Below are 21403 nucleotides of genomic sequence, written 5' to 3' on the forward strand. Positions count from 1 at the left end.
TTGTACTATTCACGCACACTTATTTCTGATTTTTGATTAAAAAAACATTGCTGTTTTACCTTTATAAATATCCGCACCCAGTTGTTGCTGGATTAAGAACAACTCTGTGTATATTTTGCGCCCGAGTCAAAGCAAGTTAGTGGTTACAGTTGACGATTTTGGAGTACTTTTAGAGAGGCCGCCACCCGACACCCCTACAGGGAGGCTCTTTGCAATAACGTACAGCTATCAAAACAGTGAAACTGGAGAAAATCTAATATTACGATTCGTTATATAATAATATTAGAAAATTACTCGAAATCAAAAAGTAAAACTATTCGTGTTTTTTCCGGTATTTATGTCGATTTGTTTTCGACGGCGGAATTATGGTAGGCAACCAAGGAGGTCCTTCATAAGAAACTTAAAAGAGTTTGTATTTATGATACTCATTTAAGGCCGTTCGCGTCTCACAACTCTGCAAGCGCAAACACATCTTTAACAATAACCACTCCTTTGACAACTGCTCACCGCACGAAGAACCCATGCGATGTTAAAAAGCCTAGCATAATACTTTCCACCGTCCGTCACGTAAACTTCGTCGACCTCCCGATGCTGCTATCACGAACAGCGTGGGCGATCCGAAGTAGGATCAGTATCCTTCCTTAGCTTGCCGAGTGGATCACGCTGTCTTCCAATTTTCACTCCACACACATTATAAAAACTATAACACAGACTCGACCAGGAAAGCCTCGTATTTACTGTCTTTCCGATGAAGCTGTAAAAGCCTTAGTGCTCTCTAGTGATCTCAAAGACAATAAAATACAAGTTTGTTCGCAATGATTTAGAGAAAACCAAGAAAGTCAGGATAATATACATTCCGATACACCTTTGCTTGGGAGAAATAGATGGATCAATGATAGTAGCCGCGACATGGCTTAGCGATTAACGCTTGTAGGGCGGCTATGTGCTGAAGCTTTCCCAATGCTAATCAAACAAAGCAACAAATCAGTAAATAAACTATCCTTACCTTTTCCCAACGTCAATCATACATAAGACTTCTTAAACTCTTTATTTATTAATTAATAGAAATTTAATACATACAAAAGCAACAAACACCGGCGTGTACGGCTCCATAAAACTTTTTGAAAAAAGCCAGGAGAAAATTGTATCTGGTTGGACTCTCTTGGTTACAATAAAACGACTGAGATAATATAAATTGCACTATATACTTAACCGTCCACTTTTTATTATAACGTTGTGAAAGAAGACTGCTGATTTTAATGGATATAGCAAATGAGAGGAACATGTCGTCAAGTTTAGTCTTTCGGATCAAATAAAAGAGTTCGATACTCTCAAGTGATAGCTGAAATTATTTTTAGTAGGCTAGGCGTATTTTTTAAAGCACTTAATAGCCCGTGTTGAATTAATCGATCGGTGCGCCTAAAAATGTGCGACAATATTCTTTGCCCCGAGGAGTATGTTATTTCAATGATAATCCTAAAGCAGCCAAATCAACGCTCTACCAGAAAACATTTTTGATACTCTAAGAAAACTTAGTTTTATTTATAGTTTCTTTTCACCGACAATGAATAAAAGTCTTGGCGTAAAAACCGGATATTGTGTTTTAATATTTAACCAAGCGCTACCAGTGCAGATTTCTTAATACGCTATTAGGTTTGCAACCGCGTGTTGGACTTGGCAGGTGCTTTACCGTTGCATGCATAAATAAATTTAAAATATCACTAAGAGAATCAAGTCTTGCTTTATTCCTTCACTCTTTAAGGAGTAACATTTTACTAGTATGAATAATTAAAAGTGATCAAGGCTTCCAAATAAACACTGTATATTTTTTATTTGTACAATTGTTGATTCTCTCTGTCCCCCATTCACTTTTCAAGTTTTTCGCTTTGTTGTGTGTATATTTTCAGATAATAAATTGTTGTTTTTTTCGCATTCTAAAACAATACTGGCCTAATATTATCCCTATTAGAGCTATATTTTGAAAATAAGCATATTTTTAATGAATTTCATAAAAGCCGTTCATAGTTGACCTATTCTCGGCGAAAGCAATATTCCTACCAATTTACAATTTACATATTTTCAAAGCCTATGCTTTCAGAGTTATCGTTATAAATCATTTTATAAGTGAAAACCTTGTATATAGTTGATATGTCATAATCCGATAATATCAACCGAACAAGGCGATGTTCGGGTCTTTACGATATTGTTGGATGCTAAACGCACACACACTTCCCAATCCGAGTTCACTTCTCGAGAGCCCTTGCTCTCTTAGTCGCCATTGAAAGTTAGTCTAATGGATCTAGAAATTTGGCTGCGTTCCAAAGCCTAAGTTTTCAAGAGATCCTTCGAGTATCTGCAAAGAGATCTAGGTTTCAGCCCTAAACAAGTAAAACTAAAACCCGGTAAATCTGCAAATATTAAGAACCAAACAATCCTATCGAAAATATATGATCGAGGCCAAACTCCTGTAGTGGACGTTTTATGGCTGAACTGTATACAGTTATTTTTTTAAAGCAAGTGGTACTCCTTTTTACATAGACATTTATCATTCAATTTATTTTAAACTTTTACAACGGAATTCGGTAGAAGGCGCAACCATTACTTTTAGCTTTTAATCAAAGGTGATATATAGTTTACTTTAATTATTATTTATTCATGTTATTTTCCACTTACGATAATTTATAGTGATCAATGCTTGATAGGTTATGAGAATAACGCCAGAAATGGAAAGTATATTGGAAACTAGAACCAAATTGAGCTATTTGAAATCCACGAGGGTGGCCTTTGTCTACTAGTATCCAAAAGCTGAGATGATGATGATAATAGACGAGACTAGTAATTTTTTTGATTGATTTTGATTTACAAAAATTTAGGTGCATTTAGGTTTCTAACCTCTTCTATCACTTGATGACCGCCCGCTCTATTTTTCTTGACAACAAGGTTTAACCGACGGTCGTCTGGAAGAAATCGCGGTTTGCGATAAGACAGGAGCTTGTACTTCTTTTGCATTTTTTATACGATCTATTTTCTTTTCCTGTATTTTTATACAAAATGAAGACTTAAATTAACAAATAAAAATAAATCCCATGTGTCTTATCTTACAGATCCGGTTTATTTGTTGTTTACAAAAAAAATAAAATGTAAATGTCTTTTTCTATATACACTGTATATAGTTCCAAGTGCCATTAACAACCTTCGTAATGTTAAACGACTTTAAGTAATAGTAAGTAAAAAAGAGACATACCGTTGTGAGGAAAGGTTATAAACTGTTAATGTAGTACTAAACAAGGAACTCACTGCAAATTACAAGGACAATGGAAGCAGAAGGCCGGGCGAGACGAGTAACTACTAACACGTGCCTCATCCTTAACTTTTGTAATGACTTCTTAATACGTTGGTTATTACAATTGTGACCTAGTTATACTCTTAATTTGTATAATGAGAATCTACACGAAAAGTACATTTTACAATTGTTAGCGAATTTAGTTTCCAGACATGGGTTAATGGATAATAAATTTATTATAAATATTACACAGCATAATAAAGAAATGTAGCGAAATTATTATTTTTTTTTTAAATTTCGGCCTTAATTGTATTTTTCAATTTCAGTCGTTTTTCCGGTTACACGGAATTACAATTTTAGGATAACTTTATTCAATTTAATACTCTTTGTTGTACTCGTAATGTCAGTAAGAAAATATTAAAGTTATAATAACATAAAAAGTACAACCGTCGGTCTTATCACTCGGGGCAATTTCTTACAAACAGCTATACTATGTGTGTAAGAAATGTATGTTACCAATGATGATGGTGCGTTCTGGCCTTATTGGTAAGATTACGGTCGCTTAGCGAGCCATTAAGGGGAGAGATATTTCTCTACAAAATCAAAATCAGTGAGGAAGTTCATAGACGAATGAAAGTATTACATTGCCCAACGGATTGGCAAGTTGAAATAGCAGCTAGAAAACAACATGGCTAAATCCACCCACAAAGTGAATCATGTTAAATCCATGTTAAGGTCGTTAAGACCTTGTCTGCGGGGGAATGATTGTGGGATGCAATCAGACGCACGCTGGCCAGCAGTGGATGTAGTGTGCCTGAAATGACAATAATGAACCATAGTATTGACACAGAAGAAGAACAAGTAACGGGCTGTCGACGTTTGCATTATACAAGATAACATACTTAAAAAAAAGTTATAGTAATTTATTTACACTACTACTGAGACGTTTCTAAGTAGATTATTGTAATATATCAACGGCTAAGTTTAAGGCAAGACCCATAATTTAAAAATTCAAGTTCAAATAAAAAAATATAAAAAGGAAATTAAAAAGTTTCAAAAGATAAATATTAATTATAAAGAACGAGTGATAAAACCAATAACATACTGATACTTACATTTTTTTATTATTTTCAAAAAATCTTTCAAACGTATTTTAAATATTATTCAAGTAAAATATATGCATAAGTTAGTAGTTTGATAAAGAATGGATAGTGAATAAGTCCATGTCGACACGACACATTCACTAGTAATCTGGATTACACATGACTTGGTCCTTTCCACGCTTCAGATGCTTTTAATAACTCCGAAGCAAAATATACATAGCTCGGGAAAAAGATACAAGAAGCGTAAAAACGATCGGTGAAAAGGAATTTTTACTCGAATATTGAATCTGTTTTTTTTTCGAAATCTGATATAATTTCTATGGCGTTTTTAGTTAATACAAATATACAGAGAGATACTAAAATCTCCTAAGCTTGAATTATATTGGAGTACACATGTATCTAAAAATATTTAAGAGTCTTAAAATCCTTGTTTTGTTATTTTTTACGGAAATATATCTTTTTACGAAAATATGCAATTAAGCTCAGATATAATTTCAGATATCATGTCGCGATTTTTCTATAAGTAATTCGACATTCTCCTGAAAAGTATTAAAGGTTATAATTTGGGTCTGGATAAAAAAATAAGACATTAACAGCGACGCCTTTTCCCAGTTTATTAAATTTAATTTAGAATAGACTAAAGTACAATAAAAAATTTATAAAAATGTATTCTAATTCCTTGTAAATCTTAGCGGGTACGTAGTATACATTATTATCATATCTTTCGCATCCAGTGACTTCCTGCGACCTAAACTATGTCGTCGGTCCACTTATTACCCATACCCCCTGCTTACCCATGCCGCGTCTACCGGTTTGTGGTCACCTCTCGAGAACCCACCCCAAGGCCATCGAGCAATGTACCCGCGACTACCACCTTACACGAGCAATTCTATGAGCTTCGCCAGAAACCTTAGTTCTTCTACTGATCTTCTCATTTCAAATTCTATCTTGCTGCAAAGTTCGAAGCATATCCCCCTCCAATACTCTCTGGGTGACCGTCATCACCACCGACATAAACTAGCCAAAGACCACCGTCTTCCTGCCATTGCGGTTTACTTTGAACGAATAGATGTTTCAGAGATTCTCGAAAGCTACTTTCTCCGAGCTGGAATTGGCGAATGTATATGTTATACATAATATGCACGTATTACATATTCATAACGATAACATTTAAAGTTGTTTACGTACTAAGTAAAAAAAAAAATATTTGGACAATTGCAAAGTAAGAAATAATTATTCTCTACCAGTTAATTTTCGATTGTTTCTACATAAGAATATTTAATTTTAAAGCGTTAATCTTTTTGTATTTATACTTCATTATGAATGTATTTACTTCAAATGTTTATATCATATTTTATTACGTTGGCAGACATGGTATTACAGTAAGTTCATTAATAATTTACATATCAGATGTATTATTAAAATGAAGCGAGGCGCCGCGGTGGCATGCGGTGCCTCTGAACCTTCGCTGCCGATAGAGGTGGAGCAGTTGTTCTCAAAATAAAGTGCAGCGGCTGTGCTATATTTGAAGTGTCTCGCTACTTGAATAATTTATAAGTCGAGCTCGCTTCTCAGTGCATTGAATTTTGCAGCTAAGTTTACGCGAAACAGACTTTGTCTTCGAAGAAGCAAAAAAATTAACAAACACTATATTTTAAAGAAATGCATAAAAGAAAGAAATAAAACATTGACAATGAATAAGTGAAATACGCTCATGAATTATAACATCATAACGCTAAAAATTTCTTTTATAATTTACCACATGACATTTGTTGCCTCTGCCAGTGCACCTATTTCTCTAAATATTAAATACAACCTAAGCTCTAATACTTTTTATTTTAACAGAATTTTGCTCTGTCGATGTCGTTTAGAACAGGAAAGAACAATCTAGAACCAAAACAGGAACGTATCATATATACGGTCAAAAGACTGTTTTTTTTAAGTGCCTTTTAAAGAATTTACAAAACAAAAAATACTACAAATTAAAGTCAATATTATTATAAAGGATCGAAGTGATAAGGTAAGTTAAGAAAATTTATTTTTGAAATCAGATTTATCAAGTGTTCTAGTTTACGGGGTAATATGGAGAAAGCTATGCTTGGAGTTTCGCCGCGAGATCTAATTAGAAATTAAAAGTCCCGGAGAAGAACCAAAGTCAAAGACGTAGCTAAAAAAATTGCTCGGCTAACCGGTGGCCGTTAGAATCCAAAGTTCAAGAAACTTTGTGGCGACCACGAGCCGATAGATGCTGCGTGGGTAGACCCTCTTCTTCCTTAGCAGACCGAGAACACAGATGTAAGTCGCTGAATTCGATTACCATTGCTATATTTTTATGGGTATCGAATATCAGCTGGTATTAATATGACGTCGATTTTATTTTCCGATAAACGACATGGTTGTAAGTCAGTTGAAGTAGAAGCTTACCGAAGAATATTTTATTATTAACAACTCTTGTCGATTATGCATGTAAACATTTAATAGTTTATTTAAAAGACAGTAAATAATTCAGTTGTAAATATAAGGCCATGAATAAATAGCAATGTTCTGCGCAAGGTACGCAAAAGTATACTGCAAAAGTACATAACGTTTTGTATACGAACTCTCAATAACTATGTAGCACATTTTTATTCATTATGTAATTTATCAAACACGCCCTAAAGACCACTTTGATCTTACACAGAAATAAATTAAACGCCGTTAAAGCGATTTACAAAAAATCGTTTATGCTTTACCATATGCCCGACCAATTGAAATATATTTTGCTTTGAATACGTCCGCCGGCGAAAAGCGAGCATATTGATATAACGGGAGAAAAGTATGTTAACATTTATTTTGTTACGTTAAATTCCACACTTTTAGGAAAAAATAATTTCCCCTTTTTCTTACCAAAACAGATTTTATCATTATTACGTAAAGAATTAACGTCCACTAGTTTAATTTTTTAAAAATTTCTATCGAGTAAAGTTACAAGCATTTACGTTTTTTTCATTTCATTATTAGCTACATTTAAATAATAGGTAAAGTATATTAGGTGTTATTGTGTAATTTAGTGAACTGTACCTATAAATATACGGAATAATTCTTAATTCTTTTTTATAAAATAATTGCCTCTTCGTGAGATAACTGTGAAGTTTTCTAGTACAAAAATAAAGGAAATATCTTTATTCGCTTTAGTTGGTAAGCCATCCGCTTTCAACAAAGGAAACATTTGAAAGAGTCAGTTTATTAGTGCACATGAGCGCGATCTCGCCTCGCCCGACAATGACGGCGCCGGTGAGCTTACTCTTGGCGCGGCCTCAAAACCTCTTCATTCCCCTATGTCTCGACGTAAATAATTGCGGTCCTAGCAAGCGCGCCACTCCATCTTGACAATTACGTACGCTTTATTTTAAGCTACTTGACTTTTACTGTCTAACCCCAAGACCTTTAGTAATTACCGTAAGATGAAAGGGAGAAGTAAGTGTGTTGACACGAGTTAATTGCTGAAAATTCCAATTTTATACTAACAAGCCATTTAATTTTTTACAATTAATTTAGAATTATATAAAACTGGTTATTCTAACAGATGGTGGTTTATTATATTATTATAGAGGCTGATAGGTTTTAAGTGTTAAAACCTCAATAGGGTTAAATCATTTGCAATCACTTAATGTATGTTAGACTCTATCAAAAAATTAAAGATTTCAGAAAGAATGATTATTATAATAATCATATGGTGAGGAAAAACATTTTCGAACTTTAAATTATAACATATTGTAATTAATTGTTGTTTACTTATTGTCCCTGCTATTTTAATTTAGTACTGCCAGAAGTTAATGGCCTGTCGTTTTCCAATAGTTTTAGACTCAGCACTTATAAGCTTATTGGAAATAAGTTTAAAAACTTTTGCACATTATAATCAATCATGTTGTATAATTTATTTATTTACTTTAAAGTACATAAATTTCATATGAACTTTAAAGTAACAGATTTACGAAGTAACACATTTAAATCAACGTAAATGTTTTTTATGTATGCTTCAACTAGAGTGTGAAATATGTATATTTTAATTATTAACTGTACTTAAGTTGTTCTAGTTAGATTTGAGGTTAAAAAATCAAAAAACAAGATATGTCGAGGCTTGGACGCACCTTAAAGGTGTAATGTGGATAACGCGCGGCATGGTTGCGCCGGCCTTCAAAAAGACTTCAGTCTGGAGCCGACAGCCGTGAGCGGAGGTTGTCTTTCATCTCACAAAGCTTACGATTTAATCAACATACATCGAAAGCAACTAAAATGTCTATGAACCTCTGTATGATATTTAAAAGAAATAAATTATTTGTTGTGACTGATAATGATATACTGTAAAAGTTGAACTTAAAAGTATTACCCGAAGAAGAACTTTCATTTTAATTTAATAGTGAATATTATGTGATGTGATAACTTAATAACAGTTCGTGAGTATTAAAACGCTTATATGTCCAAATTTTATTTTAAATAACACATTAAAAAGTTTATTTTTATTGCCGCTAAATTCTTAATAAGCCTACCTAAAAGTTGGTTTAAATATTCTCATATATGTATGAATTTATGTATAATTTATTTATTCATACTGCCTGATAATGTTACCTGTTTACAAGATATGAAATGAGTAGTTAGAGATGACATGTAATGAAATTAACTTGAAAATTAGGGAAGCGCATGTGTAAATCGAATATTAACAGACATGTCCATCAAGAAATACTTGTAAGTTAAAAACGTTAATAAATTTAGAATTAATTGACCTATATTTAAATCAACTTTAAATAATAATAATTTAAAGCTCTTTTATCCGTACAAGATATCAAAGATCAATTTATTTTTACCTTAAAATTATTCGTTTCTTAAAAAAAGGTATATTAAAATCAAATTAGAAAATATTAATGAAAATGTTTTAATAATCTTTTTAAAGTTTGATGCAATGTTTTAACGATATTCAAAATAAAAAAATTATTACGAAAGCTGCCATGAATATATTTTACTATTAAAAATGGTTCCTACAGATTTTATGACATTTATCCTTTAGTCTTCAAGTTCATTTTCAGTAATTTAACTTTGTCGTATATAGAAAGGTACACAGTGAATATGTATGGTTGTTTAAAGGTGTAAAAATTTAAAGAAGTGCATGTCTAGCACATTTTAAGGTAAAGCTTATTTCCAATTACCTGTATTAAGTGATCACTGTGAAATATGTAACGTAATTTATTATTTCTATTGGAATGCGACAGGCCAACTACTTCTGTCAGGAGAAACTCTGCAAAAACAGATAATAAACAATGATTAAATTTAATAAATAGTAATCCGAATTTTGAAAACGTTTTTTCTCAGTATATTATCATTACGTCATTTATTGTTTCTGAAACCATTGATTTTTGGATAGGTTGTATCATACATTAATTGGCAGTGAATGAGCTGTACATTTCACCCTGTTGAAACTTTAACACCCATAACCAATCACCATGTTCATTCCTTACATTCGGAATAGCCCGTTTACTTTTTCCTTTGTGATGTGTACATACACAAAAGATTAAACAAGTTTGCAATCTTCAAACTAAAAATAAATAGAATTTTGATAGGTTAATAGAGTTTCCAGTAAAAGCGATATCATTTAATATTTTTAAAAAGTATTAGCATTTTCTACATATTTGCTCATTGAGAAAAATTGCAGATATTGGGACGACTTTGCGCCTTTTATTCCGTTTTCTATCAACCAAAACACAATTTCAGAAGATTTTGCCACATTACTCGAAGAAGACATATTCGTTCCATGTTTTGTTACAGATACCACGGTTATATATTACGTAATGTATTTACTGAATACAATTGTTAGGAAAAAAAGTTAAATTTTAACCATCAATAATAAACGATGCCCAAAATTTTATTTAAACCTAGAATAATTTGTAGGTTTATTTTTCTGATAATGGATTAACGGTTTCTTATTTAGTTTCACTTTCACGCCTTTCATAGGGTTAACTTTAAACAAATTTACTTAAATAAGTGTTTAAGTATGCAGCGATGCCCCCGTTATCTTATAGATTTTAAATTAAGCATATGCGTAAAATAGATATTTATTGTTGTCAATATTAATAGGCTATGTATTATTACAAGTTGTTTCCGTGGACAAAACGCGAAAAGTAAACATGCATTAATTGACTAACGTACATGCTAATGTAGAGAGTACATAGTCAGCTAATACATACGCAATCGTATTTACAAGTAATTTATGCAAAGACTAAATGGTTTTAAATGTAATATGTTTGATTATTATTGATAAAATACATATTTAACAATTATTTTTTTAAAAAATTGTTAAAACTGTAACAGTCAATATTAATTATAATAATTTTATGATGTGTTCTATTTGTTACATTTATTTTATAATATTAATAAATGAATGATCTAAATTTCCTGTAATGTACATTGTAATACCTACGTTCAATTTTTTTGTCACTCTAGATTGTCGCGCGTTCTTGAATTCTAGCTTACGTTGTGTTGTGATCACACAAATAAAAAAAATATATAGCCATTTGTTTTGGATATAGAAAAACTGAAATAAAATTTATAATGTCGCATATTTGATAACATAACCACAACTTAGGTAAACATTTGATTTATCTGCGTGTATAAAAAATACACAATACTGTGCTTTACCAATGATGTTGAAATTAAGGATCCAGAACAGCGTTTGTGCTGCTTTTTGGCATCTCCTTAATAACGCCACACGATTATGATTATTGCCACAGAGAACACTATTTAATAGTTAAACATTTAGTAATTTACATATTATGATTTAAACGAAAATATGCAAGGTCTATTTTATATTTATGAACTATTTTATACTACAGTTATAATTGTTTCAGTGATGGTGTTGGGAGATGAAGTGCTGGGGCGGGTGTTCCAGCGAGCGGCGCTGGTAGCTTGTCTCTTGGTTGGCGCACTCACCCCTGAACCGTTGGAACCATGTACTCGTAGTCCATTGTGTTCATGTCGCACTGCACATATGTCATGTATAGCCGTCCCTCTACACAGGTTTCCAGGTAATATTTTTTATCAAATTATAACTTCTTAATAATCCTAATCGTTTCCTCTTAAGTCCCTATGACTTTACCATAGTATAAAATTAGATATAAGCAAACTGAATTAACTTAACCAAACTGATATGGAATACAAGTATTGTTCATCAACTATATGACACGCCAGTGAAAAAAACTTATACATTGTGTAAAAGTATTTAGTGCCATGATGACCAAACAGAATACTAATTATAAATGTAAAATCAAGATTCAACATAATCTCTTAAGTTCTTTCCGCTGACTTTAAAAAGATTTAAAAGAGTATTTAAAAACTAATTATAAACTGAACAATTTTTTTACAACTATCAAAAACGACGTTATAAAAAATTCACTATGATTACAGAATGGCCTCGAATAGAACTTCAACACCTGGATATAAGCATGTCAAATTTAGAAATAATCGCAGAGAGTGCTCTAGATGGCTTACATTTACAAACATTAGTTTTAGTAGCTAATCGTTTGCACCACATTGAAAACCACGCGTTTAGGTAAAGAAATATTACTTTTTATTGGGTGTAATTTTTTAACTAAAACCATTTTTGAAACTGTAATTTATTTTTAGCTCTATGGCTAATACTCTTGCGTCTCTTGACCTTGGTTATAACGATTTTACTGAAGTACCGTACGAAGGCCTAAAAGATTTAAAAGTATTAAACTGGTTGAATCTTCAAAAGTAAGTATTTTACAGTGTATTAATTAAAAATTAAACCATTTACCACTTGTTGAATTCAATACATATTGTTTCAGTAACAACATTGCCAGTATCGGAACTGACACACGATGGTATCATTTAGAAGAAACTCTCACTAGCTTATCACTTAGCAACAATCAAATTTCTGAACTAAGTGAGAAATCTCTCACCAGTCTCAACCATTTACTGCAATTAGATTTAGAAGGAAACTTTCTACGAAAAATTGATTCTAACTCCCTTCCATCGTCCTTAACAGTCCTTAAGTTATCCAATAATTTTATAAAAATTATCCCATGTGATTTAATACATAATGTTCCTAGATTACAATCACTGCACATCCGACATAACATGTTAAATTTTGAGATCGATTCCCTTTGCATAAACAATAAAACGAAAAAGATAGAAAAGATAGATTTAAGTAATAATAAAATAAATGACGATACTGAATTTTTCATTCTAAAAGAATTTCAAATAAGACAAATTATTCTTGATTTAAACGAATTAACTGTTGTACCAAAATCATTACTTACTAATAATCGTATTGAAAAATTGTCTATATCATATAATAGACTCCGCTCAATATTTCATGATGTATTTTTGTCGGTGAAAAATACTTTAGAACATTTCGAAGTTGAACACAATAATTTGTCATATTTACCGAGGAGCTTAACACAGGTTGTCCGACTCAGGCATATGTCTTTAGCCTATAATCAATTCGAAGAATCTCCTTCCTTACCACCTCGAATCCAAACGCTTTCGCTTGCTGGTAATTTTTTGACAGCAATACCATCAGCACTACAAAAGCTGGAACCCGGTTCGATTCGGTTTTTAGATCTAAGCTATAACCGAATATCAATCTTGTATACAAGTGACTTTCAAGATTGGTCCACATCTTTGTCGTCCATCATTTTAAAAGGCAACAGAATTGCTCAGATTTACAATAATGTCTTTCCTGCTCAAATGCCAATAAAAGAAATTAATTTAAGTTTTAACGACTTGTATTATATACATCCTGAATGTTTTTCCAATTTAACAGGGTCTTTAAGTATTCTCGAGTCGTCTTCGACACTTTTCAGTGGACATTTTCCTTTTGCTATTGACGAAGGGTTAGAAAAACTAAACTGGCTTTCGTTTGATAATAACGATTTTTATATTCTTAAACTACTCGATATGGCTGCTTTGCCACAATTAAGATATTTAAATTTAGATAACAATAGAATAGTAGACGTAATTATAGAAGATACTTATAACTTGTCGTTATCAATAACGAATCTAAGACTATCGTATAATTTTTTGAGTTATATACATAACTCAACATTTAATTTTATGCCCGATTTAAGGAATTTAGATTTGTCTAATAACCGAATTAATAACTTAACTAAATATTCTTTTTATGACTTAAGTAACTTAAGATATTTATCGCTTGCTAATAATGTATTAGATTTTGTAGAGGAAAACACGTTTGTTAATTTACCAAAGCTAGAAATAGTGGAATTGCAGAACAATAATTTGACGTATTTCTCTCTTAACTCATTAAGAAATGTCTCAAATATACATACAACTTTTACCCTAAACATTAGCCGAAATCAGATAAGTATTGTGGAGGGAAAATCGGATATTCCTGTTAGTATTTTCGATGGATCCTACAATCGTCTAAAAGAGGTGCCAAATAATTTCTTTTCTTCCATGGAAACTTCCATTCGACAAATAATATTATCATATAATAAAATTACGTATATTCCAAACGAAGTTTTTGGAGAATCCCCGTTTTTAGAAATATTGGATTTACATAGAAATAAAATAAATAATATTAAGCGGAAGTCTTTTACACGCCTTCTGTCTTTACAAATTTTAGACTTTTCCTATAATGCAGTTTCACAATTGTCTGTAGAGCAATTTTGTAATTTAAGTAGATTAAAATATTTAAAAATGGACCACAATAATTTAAGACTGTTACCAAGGGACGTCTTCAAAAATACAATTATAGAACACTTGGATATTAGTTATAATGAAATTTCATTATTTCCTGTAACAGCCTTGTCACAAATTGGTTTTACCTTAAGATTTCTTGACTTATCACACAATCGAATTGAATATCTTGATAACAATATATTTCGTAACACGCAGTTTTTATTAAGCCTCAACTTAAGGAATAATTTATTAACGGTGTTATCGGATAACACGTTTTCAAGCCTCGGAAGTTTGCGTCGGTTAGATCTTAGTAGTAACTTGATAAAGGCTAATTTTAAAGAGCTCTTCCACAACCTCCCAAATTTAAGACATTTGAATTTGGCAAATGTGAGTTTAAAGTCTGTACCTTATCTTCCTTTGGCGAATTTGACCATTCTCAATCTTACTTCAAATTACATTGACAGTTTTAAAGAAACCGATGTCAAAAGTCTCGTTAGTCTTAGACATTTAGATGTGAGTCGCAATCATCTTACTTCTCTATTGCCAAACATGTGGTTTCACTTGAGTAATTTAAACACCCTAGACATATCACATAATCCTATTGAAAGGATAACCATAAATAGTTTTAAGTGGTTAAGTAATTTATCATATTTAAATATTGTTGGACTCAATCAGTTAGATGTAATCTATCCCGATTCCTTCCGTCCCCTAATATCTTTACGATCTTTACAGCTTCAAACTTCACCTGCAATAAATCTTTCCAATTTAACGTTATCCTTACCCTCTTTGAGTAAATTGGTTATCTACTGGACTGATGAAAAAATGGACCGTCAATTGCATGGAATCGATGCTAAGAATATACGTTACCTAGAAATAAAAGGCACACGTTTATATAACATAACAGACGACGCTTTTCAATCTTTTGCCGAAAATCAAGAAATTTTTATCAAAATTACTGAAACATCAATAACATCTCTACCAAATAAATTTATGAAACATCTCGGACTTATTCCACAATTAGGACTTGATCTTAGCTACAACAAAATCGAAAATCTTAATCCAGCCATATTCTATCCAAATTTTACCAGCTGGAGTCACGTGGCTACGAAACTATTGTCAGGTGCGTATACAACATAATTTAGTAGTCTATTTTTCGAAAACCCAAATTTATGAAATAAACGACTTTTGGTCTTGGTTTACAGATGGTTTAGATCGCATAAAATAAACAACCGTTACCAGAACTTTTGTCTTGCGCTTCTCGACATATTTATAATTATTGTCTAACTTAAGTATATATGTTGTATCCATGAAAATTAATGGATTGTTGTTTGATTGTAATTATTTAATTATAAATCGGGCCCATGTAAAATATATCTGTCTAAAAATATTTCAGATAATAATTGAAAATATATTGTGATTGGAAATAGACAGTAAAAAGTTTAAAGGGGTGAATGTACATAGCTTATTTGCGGACAACAAAAAGACCCTGTATAAACTCGTACAATATAGTTCTTTTCGTTTGTTTACAATTTATATTGCCTTTATTTTAGTCTTATTACCTTTATGTTTATTTTTTGCACAACTACTACTGCATGGCGGAAGTAGCTATATATTAGTCCCTTTCCTACTTAGGATATTTATTTTTTTGTTTTGCTTAAAGATTTAATTAGAATAACTTTGCTGTACCAAATTTAAACAAAAATTCTGGCATGTCTGTTATTTATTAATGCACCAATTTTAAAATATAATTGTAATGTATCCGCACACGTGTGTGATAAGTTGTTAAGATGTCGTAACATAAAATGAATTTTTAAGGAAAGAACATATTGTAGGCATCACTTATTTTCAGAATTTAAAACTAAAATTACGTTTTTAATCGGTTTTTCTATTTCCTAGGAGGTCTAATTCTTACGGGTAACCCATTACTTTGCGAATGCGAACTCAATTGGCTGGGAGCGTGGCTACGACGGTGGTTTCAAGAAAATGAAGCCGGATCAGAATTGCGGCGAGCTGTTCGCGATGCCTTTTGCATGGACAAGAATAACCGCCGAGTGCCCTTACTTCAACTACGCGCAGACGAGGCCGAATGCCACGCCAGTGCACTCTCTAGTGATGCACAAACAAGCTACATGAACATCATATACAAAGTCATTATTACGCTCTGGATGCTCGTGTTAAGGTGATGAATAATATAGAAATAACTAAGCTATTTCTACACATACCTGTATATACTATGGTACCACGTTTCTTCATGATCATTTAGTAACCGGCATTTAATTTGGCACATCGAGCAGAATAGTAAGACTTAAGGTAAATATCAGTTGAGTTGCGTTCTTCAGAACGTTATTAAAGTTATCGCAAACAGCTCCGACAGCTTGGTATGTATATAGAGTAGTTAAAATCAATTATGTTTAAGAATAATTAATTAATTTAACCAAAGATTTTTCTGTGCTGCCAAATTAAATGCCGAGGACTATTCGTATTTTGTAATTTATTAACGCCTTGTAAATAAACATTTCGGATTTTTGTTTCCATAAACGGCTTCTATTTGTTTACGTAAGCACCAAAAACCGTTCAAACTTAAATAAATGCCAAAATTACTTATAACCAATAATTTTTAATACTTTATTATAAAATAAAAATGGTATTGGAATTTAAACATTTTGTATTTGGCGTACGACAGATTGACCCTAACAATCAAAAAAAATAATATCTTATTTCATTACGGAATATTGTAAGTTTTTTTTTAAGTAAGAGTTTTTTGTGAGTAGACAACATTCATAGACCTATGTGTAGGCAAGTTAATAATGTTTAAAACATAAGGTCAATAATTAAAATAAAAATAAATATTTTTCTAAAAAAATCTTTTTATTTCAAAATATTTGATGAATGTTATCAATGTTATTTTATTATAATCAATTAATCATTAATTTCATTACTAGTCTCAAAAACGAGGTAAAAAAACAGTAATTGATAACAAAAATATTCAGTTTACTTGTGACAATTCGCCTTTGAATTGCTTAAATATTATATACTGGATTATTGACTATAGGTGTATAAGCTTTAATTTGGCGAATATACCATTTGCTGTCATTTAATGTACACCCTCCTTAAGAATCAAAATGTTTCAGAAATAACGCAATGATAACAAAATAATAAATAGCATTTACAAAATGCGTATACTTCATATTAAAATTAATTATTGTTTACTCTCCCTACAGACTTTTTAGTGTCAAATTATTTGCCTCTATGTTGCATTCTAAGAGTTTCAGAGTGATCACTGTATGTGAAACAATAGCGAACACATACAGATCGATTGGAAATAGGAATAAAACCTTTTTGCTACAAAATGAACTTACATACTACATTCACCCAATTTAAAGATTTAACACCTATATGTAATCAACCTATTTATTTATTCCACCAAAAATAGTGATAACAATTGCACGATTACCTCAATTTCCATGTTTATTTTGCGTGGAAAATGTGCTTGGAAATATCCTGAAATCACTAATCCAAACGTCTGTAACTCGAGATTCCTGACTAAAGATTATACACCGCTTTTATTATAAATAATAAAGGTGGTGACCATGACGTGATGGACCAGAATGTGACCAAGCGACTCGTGTACATGGTTAGTAATATAGTTCGCACATAACAGAGCGTAGCTACACAGATTTTTGTGAAACAAATTAATGCTAGTCCAGTTAAAGCATCAAATGGTCTCATTAACCTAATTATCACACTAGCCAAACCGACCCCAAACCAGAACACAACAACGGTCATAGAAGCATAAATCTAAAAGAAAATGAAATTTTATTCGAAAAGCTTAAAATAAAGTAACAATAACTTCTAACAAAAGCAAAAAAAAAACTTAAAATTGTTGAGCAATTTTTAATACGAAATCCGTTAATCTATTAACATCATTTATTACGCGAATCTTACTATGGCAGTCTACGGCAAGTAACCCATTAGAAATAATTACTAACGGTGCATTAAAATTTTCACCGTTTAGGAGTAATTCTACACGGGATATTCCTGCAGTGGGGACAATGGAAAAGATATGCTGGACTTCTAAAACCACACAGTTTTCTCTAAACAGTAGTAGTTTCAACAACACTAGCTTAGATTTTCAACTACTTTGGGCAGAGCTTACCAGTTTCAAATGAAGGAGATAGTATCCCTCTTTCATTCTCCGCAGCCTCCTTCTGCAACCGTATGTTCCATCATACCTTATTTCGATAAAGATATCCTTGACTCACCATGTTAAAATGAATCGGCCAAATGGATAGTAATTCAGTTACACTTTTTTTTAATTCATATAGTACAATTATAAATTATTAAATGGAAATATTACATAATAAAAATTGGTAATACGAAGAATCTATAATACAAATAGAAACATTATTACGTTCTTAATTAAAAATTTCTACGTGTAGTTAATCCATCTAGATTTGCGTATAGAGACTGGCGAATCTCAAAGGACTTGAAATTGGACTGTCATGTCTCAATTACAACGCATGGACGCAATTGGAATGACTAATGTATAGAGGCACGTCGTAAGATGTTCATTTAGATTATACGAGTACGTTAGGCTTACTTGGAAGACTCTGAAATGTAGATTATCTAATCTCTTGTTTTTATTCACAAATTTCAACCAACTTTGGCTTTTCCTTATCGTAAAGCACATCTAATATTTATCTAACCAAATAGTATGATCAATGAAAGACACTGAACATTCTACATGATAGGTAAACACGTTCATAATACAAAATAATAGAAGCACTTTAGTCAGTCTAGGACATCGATAAATGAAGACCAGAAAGAAGGGTTAATATAAAATAATCGCTTATTAATTCACATTTATAAAAGTAAAAATAGGTAACGAAAGCGCCTCAAAAATGAAAAACTAAATTGGCGCAATAAATTAAAAACTTGTCTTAAATAATCACGAGGGCTTGCTTTCATAAAAAAACTTACTAATAAAGTCCCCGTGTACTTTAATGATGAAAGTTGCAAATAAACTTACTAGTACAGTCAAGTACATCTTAACTTTATAATCTTAGAGTACGAGAGCATAAGTTAAAAATCTTTCGCAGAGTTCTTTCATGGAGGACTTGAAACATTACTCAAGAACTTTAATCATGGACAAAAGTGCAATTTAATTAGACTTTTGAGTTATAATATACGCGCTTTATTAATGCTACTTATGATAAAATGTAACAAGTAAATTAACCCAAATTTGATATTTATTTTACCTATGACTAAAACATAATATTATCTATATAATATGCATTTGGTTTATCCTTACTTAAGTAATAAGTTCTGAAATCGGAGTAGGTAGCACCCAAAATTTTTTCGACAATAGTCACCGATCAAGCCACAAAATACTTCAGTCCTCATTGATAAACCCATAGTCGCTCCACAAACCATGAGGAAGGATGTGTTTGTAATTTTTTTTTAATTTTTCGAGTCAAAAATGAGGATTGACATATTGAAGTTGTGGAGGGCGTGCTGAATACCGCGCAAATTAGAAAACCACAGAGGCTTTAAAAAGGGAAAGGGGAAGATCAAAAGCATAGATCAAACAAAGACATCCACCCGATAATTGAACAGACATTGTTATAGTAGTCAAAAGTCGGTAGCCTTCCGTTTAGTTCTGGTCCTGTTGGAAATCTATGGCTGAGGACAATTATGGATGAAATGATGATGGAGCCGTGGCTTCGGCCTCTCGGGTACCCTCAAATTATAAATTTAAACACGTCTGGAGTGAGAGCTAAAGTTTCATCTAAAGAGCCCTTGCGCTCAATCACTTTTTCATGCGACTACCTAAGCGAACTAAGAATTTTACGGCCTCGCAACTCAAGTAATGCATCGATCCGAGCTCACTCTCCTGAGGCAACGTTTGAAATTCTGAAGGTTAAGAAAGTCAATGCTAAGCGCCTTCAGCACTTTATCATAACAAATATAATAAGAATGGAGAAATATTATTAATGTAGGTGGAAATAAAAGTTGATTGGTAAATTTGTACTAAAATTGGATAAAACTAAAGCGGATTTATAATTTATGTATATTGGACGATTATGGATTAGCGGTGTTTTTACATTAGCAAGTGTTTTTGCCTTGTCTTGCCTCGTTTCTTCATACTGGTTACCGCAACCAAGCGACACTGTGCTCGTTTTGAGTCAAGGTTAACCTTACTGAAGCCCACGCAACTTATCGAGAAATACCTGCAAACCATGATGTCGCCGGTGATCTCAGGAAGGCGCCTCGGTGATTCGAGATTGCCAGCCTTGTAGAGTGCTTACCACGTACATAGAAGTGGTACTAGTGGTAGTGGGTCTAGTCTTGTCCTATTCCAGGCATGCCTTGCACAGAGGACAGTCCGTAATAGCTAAAGTAAAAGGTTTGTTAAAAGGACCATGACCAGTTCAGTTCCCTGCCACCAGTTCGGGTCGGAGTAGCCGGAGCAGGGTATTGGAGAGCCGGCAGCTTATGTTAATCTTTGACTCTTTTGCTTGTCGTCACTCTTCACGGCTCGACCTATGCTCACTGCTTTGATTTCTAGTACCTTACACGAGAGATCTGGCCTTATCGATTAGTAGTGAGATGGGAGTCTCCGGGCCGTTAACGATTATGCTGGAGCATCTCCAGGCCTCCACGTTTACACCATCGTTGCCTCTGGAGTAGCTTTGAACTTTTATTGACTTTAGTGTTACAAGATTGTTATTGCTTACATCCATTAGATGTTTGTGACACTTATATATTAACCCAGAGTTAAATGTGACTCTTAAAGACTAGTAACACCGCCTGACTTTAGGAAAGAATTCGAATGGAAGTATCTCTTACCTTCCTAACAGTTAGAGTGACGGCCGCATTTGTTATATCCACGCATTTAGTTTAGAAGACTGTGCTGTGGTCACCTAATAGCAACGTGTACCCCTCAATAAGGAGTAATTATTTATCTTAATTATGAAACGCAACCCGTTTCTTCTTAAGCAACGCGATGCGCTTTTATGTCAAGAATATTACTTCACAATAAATAAAACACGAAGTATTTGCAAACACTACTTTGGGTACCGATTTGGGCAATTCAATAAATAAAGCTAAATAGTCTTAACCTTAATTTAAAGCCGCGACTAAGCCACTAATTCGATTTGTGTTACCACAGTTATGAGTGTTCATTCTAAATGTATGGACATTTGTTATAAGCCTGAAGCCCGCTGGTTGCTAACATGAAATATGATAAAGTCCCAGCGGAGAAGCCGGACTGTCGCACTTCCAATACAATCCGAATGCGCACAAAATACATTTCCATAAGACG

General features: G+C 32.5%; 1 protein-coding gene across 1 annotated transcript; it reads left to right on the top strand.

The window, feature by feature from the left end:
* Positions 1-8763: 8763 nt before the first annotated feature.
* LOC137932110 (chaoptin-like) lies at positions 8764-16737 on the top strand. The gene is made up of 6 exons (XM_068775681.1): positions 8764-8822; positions 11265-11441; positions 11821-11965; positions 12040-12150; positions 12225-15199; positions 15976-16737. Exons 2-6 carry the CDS (start codon positions 11267-11269, stop codon positions 16260-16262), a joined length of 3693 nt encoding a protein of 1230 aa, XP_068631782.1. The 5' UTR covers positions 8764-8822; positions 11265-11266; the 3' UTR covers positions 16263-16737.
* Positions 16738-21403: the final 4666 nt, after the last annotated feature.

Source organism: Battus philenor, unplaced genomic scaffold, assembly GCF_028537555.1.
Source record: "Battus philenor isolate CCGP_79_NKW_IND1 unplaced genomic scaffold, ilBatPhil1.0.hap1 SCAF_9, whole genome shotgun sequence".
In the NCBI taxonomy this organism is placed as follows: Eukaryota; Metazoa; Arthropoda; class Insecta; order Lepidoptera; family Papilionidae; genus Battus; species Battus philenor.

Excerpts from the sequence above, each read along its gene's own strand:
- LOC137932110 (XM_068775681.1), top strand. The coding sequence starts at position 11,267 with ATGGTGTTGGGAGATGAAGTGCTGGGGCGGGTGTTCCAGCGAGCGGCG. Across the intron at positions 11,966-12,039 it reads ATTGAAAACCACGCGTTTAG|CTCTATGGCTAATACTCTTG; the intron begins GTAAAGAAATAT and ends ATTTATTTTTAG. Across the intron at positions 15,200-15,975 it reads GGCTACGAAACTATTGTCAG|GAGGTCTAATTCTTACGGGT; the intron begins GTGCGTATACAA and ends TCTATTTCCTAG.